The following is a 3,444-nucleotide window of genomic DNA, read 5'->3' as shown; positions in this document are numbered from 1 at the left end:
CTGAAACAATGAAACAGGAGAGTTAAGTTATTCATAGTGGTAGAACAAGTTCAGAATTTTCCACACGAAAGTTAAATGAAAATATGCTTTGAAGCAAGGTGAATCACGGGAGCGCTGGATTCACAGAGGTGGGCGGCTCTTGAAACTGCTAGCTTCTGTTTCTGCTGTTCCTCACCCTGGGGTCTAACGTCTCGGCCCTGCTGACATCTGAGGGAATGCTGTCCAGCGCTCCCTGCCTCATCCTCGGCTCTCACAGGCACTTGGATCTGCTAGGAATGCGCAGGCCTCCGGGAAGTAGGAAGAGGTCATCTGAGGTCACCTCACAAGGGACCGATGACCCACTCGGGGAAGAACAGCATGTCGCAGGTGACAGGCCAGAGTGGGGAAAGAGGAGGAAAGAAGGGCCTGGAAAGCATGCATTCCTGAACTGTTCTTAGAGGAAGCCCTGAGGGGGGTGGGGGAGGGTGAAAGAGTGGAATGTAGAGCCAGGTGACCTCCAACTGCTAGAAATGGGTATTTTTAAACCAACTGCTAGAAATGGGTATTTTTAAATAATGTACTGGCACTAAGGTACCGGCAATACTATTTTTACTGAAAGAAGCAGTGTTTGTTTTTTCTGATTATAAAGGTGTATCAGCTGCTACTTAGAGGAAATTTAGCAAATGCAGAGGAATGTAAAAAGAAGTAATCACTCATCCTAATCCCCTAGAGAAAACTAAACCTGATAATTATTCTATAATGAATCCCTCTAATTTACACAGACACACGTGCGGGCGCACACACACTCAAAACTAGGATCACATAATCTTGTGTCCTATACCTTTGCTAAATCTTACGAACATCCTTGCACACCTGTCTTTGTGAACTTCTGCACATATATCCAGGAGATAAATTCCAGGCAGTTGAATTGCTGGGACCAGCTGATGATATGACAAGTTTGTTTGTTTTTAATAAAGCCAAATTGCCCTCCCATAGGATAAACAGTTTACACTGCCATCGACAGTACTGAGAAGTCCTATTTCTCCAAACCCTTCCATGCAGTGGGAGTCCAACATTTAACTTCTTACCAATTGGAGTAAGAAACTGGGTTGGTGGAAACAGTAATTTGTGACTCTTGAATTAAGGTCAAACATTCTTACAAATGTTTATTTGCTATTTGTATTTCTTGTCCTGAAAACTGCCTGTTACTATCTCTTGCCTGTTTTGTTTTTGTTTTCTACTGGATTGGTTATCTTTTTCTTGTTCATCTAGAAGAACGCACTATAAATCAAGAAAACTGGTCCTTTGTTAATATTTTCCCCAATTTTTTTTTTTAATTGAGACATTTGACAGAATGGTTTCATTACATTCAGCATTCCTAAGAGATCAGATCTCTAAATTTTCTTTATGGTTTCCTCCTTTGGTGTTTATCTAGAAATTTCTGAGAGCTGATACATACTTGTGTAAAATGTCTGAATTTGTTGGTTCCATTTTCCACATGATCTGTAATTTATTTTGATACATGGAAGGTATGAAGAGACTAACTGGCTAATTTTTAACCACATAATGAACTGTGCCAGCAATGTTGACTAAAATATTTCCTTTCTCCCCTCATTTGAGAGGCTACTTTTCCTCAGGTGCTACTGTATGCGCTTGGATTTGTTTACAGACTACATATTCTGGTCTATTGATCCATCTATTGGGTTTCATACCGGTACCGCACTATTGATTTTTGTAGTTTTACAATATTTTTAAATATTTGGTAGTTTTAATATCTTCTTTTTAAAACAATTCTTTTGGCCTGAGTTCTGTAAAATTTTTAAAAAATTTCTCACCCCTCCCAGGTAAAAAAATTATCTGGATTTTGATCATAGCTGCACTAAACCTCTAAACTAATAAATACTATTTGAGTTTCCTCATTCAGAGAAATGGAAAAATTAAAAAATGTTTATGGTTTTTCTAAATTGTTATTTTTTTTAAACTGTCTTTCTTATAGAGGTTATAATTCCTGACTATTTATTTGTTAATTCTACAAATGGGATCTTTTTCCTATTTTTGAATTGGTTATTAGTGTATTTACATTGTATGTTGTCTAATCAGGTTTTTCGGACGCTTATTATTTTAATAGTTCTCCACATGATTCTAATGGGGATTCAAGGAAGACAACTACATCCTCAATAAATAATAAAATTTGTTTTCTTTTTATGCATTTTTAAATTGTCATTTCTTGTTTTACTGCCTTGAATCTGAGCGACACAAGCAGCAGCGGGAGTCAGCAGGGCCGTATTACGGTTATGGCGCGAACTTCAATGGCAATGCTGCTGGTTTCACCAAGTATGATGTTGCTAGTTAGTTCCTAAAACATCGTCTTTGGCTTTTGTTATTTAAAAAAGTATCTTTGATCCCTAACCTACTAATTTTTAAAAATCAGAATGGCTTTTCAGAACCTATCGACATAGTCTTTAATATTTTAGTACCAAGCTCTGCATTTTGAGCGAAAACTTACCAAAGTGGAACTACTAGTGAGACAGGAAAAGGAAAGAATATCTTAGAGGGTAAAACGAAGCCATTTTTGGGAACCCTGGCCAAGTACTTTAGTTGCGAACTTAACCAAACCTGCTGTGCAACCAACCTGCTGTGGGAACCATTCTTTAAAAAAACACCAACCACACAATTAGTCCTCTGCCCCGGTCCCCGACGGACTCCCGTCCGGCTGCACCCTCCTGAACGGCCCCCGCGCCGGGAGCGGCCCGGGAGCGGGTGCGCAGCTCGCAGGACGAGGGCGCCGTAGCGAGGGCGGCGGGGAGGTGGCGAGGCGCAGGCCGCACGGAGGAGGGCGGCGCCCTCCCAGCTGCGGGTCGGAGCAGGCGCTCGCGCAGCCGCCCCATGAGCTAGTGGGGCGCGCTCCCAACGAGCGCAGGGCCACCCGGAATGCCATCTTTCTACAGAAAGGGCTTTAGTCGTAGTATCTGGTGCTTACCCTCCTAGGGAGCTTTGTGTACCGAACATAATCCTCCAGAAACAGAAGGGCGCCCACAACATCCGCAGGCATTTCGGGTATCTTCTGGCTGCAACGGAGAACAGTCTGGATCAAGCCCCTGCTTTGCGCACGGCAGACAGGGTAAGTCCACTCACTTCTTCACTTGCTTTCTCAACACTGAAGCCCTTGTTAATGAGATGAGGGTTCTCCTGTGTACAACTTCCTCAATTATAGGGCCTAAGGGCTAGGGGCAAATAGAAGTTAATAATTAAGACAAGAGCCCGTCCTGTCAGCCTGGGGTTTTCCCCTGAAGTCTCTGTTCTGACTTTTAACAGAAAATACTGTGAGCACAGACCCCGACTCCCAAATCGGCAAAGCCTTAACCCTCGGTTACAGCTGTATCCTCTGAATTCCCACGACAGAGTACTAAGCGAAGCCAAAGGAGAAGCAAATCTCTGGAACATCCTCTTGATTCCTATCATCGT

At 42.5% G+C, this 3,444-nt stretch overlaps 1 protein-coding gene across 2 annotated transcripts in view; it reads right to left on the bottom strand.

The window, feature by feature from the left end:
• Positions 1-3,444, bottom strand: part of WASHC5 (WASH complex subunit 5) — a 61,558-nt gene that overhangs the window by 3,177 nt on the left and 54,937 nt on the right. Inside the window, exon 28 of one of the 2 annotated variants that reach the window (XM_028105537.2) lies at positions 2,960-3,047. In XM_028105537.2, coding sequence (XP_027961338.1) covers positions 2,960-3,047 — 88 coding nt within the window. The other variant, XM_028105538.2, reaches the window with a different exon arrangement.

Source organism: Eumetopias jubatus, unplaced genomic scaffold (genome assembly GCF_037043125.1).
Source record: "Eumetopias jubatus isolate StellerSeaLion01/CBP00866 unplaced genomic scaffold, mEumJub1_p1.0 scaffold_4, whole genome shotgun sequence".
In the NCBI taxonomy this organism is placed as follows: Eukaryota; Metazoa; Chordata; class Mammalia; order Carnivora; family Otariidae; genus Eumetopias; species Eumetopias jubatus.
Note: the sequence above shows the minus strand (reverse complement) of the source record. Positions and strands in the feature narration are given on the sequence as shown.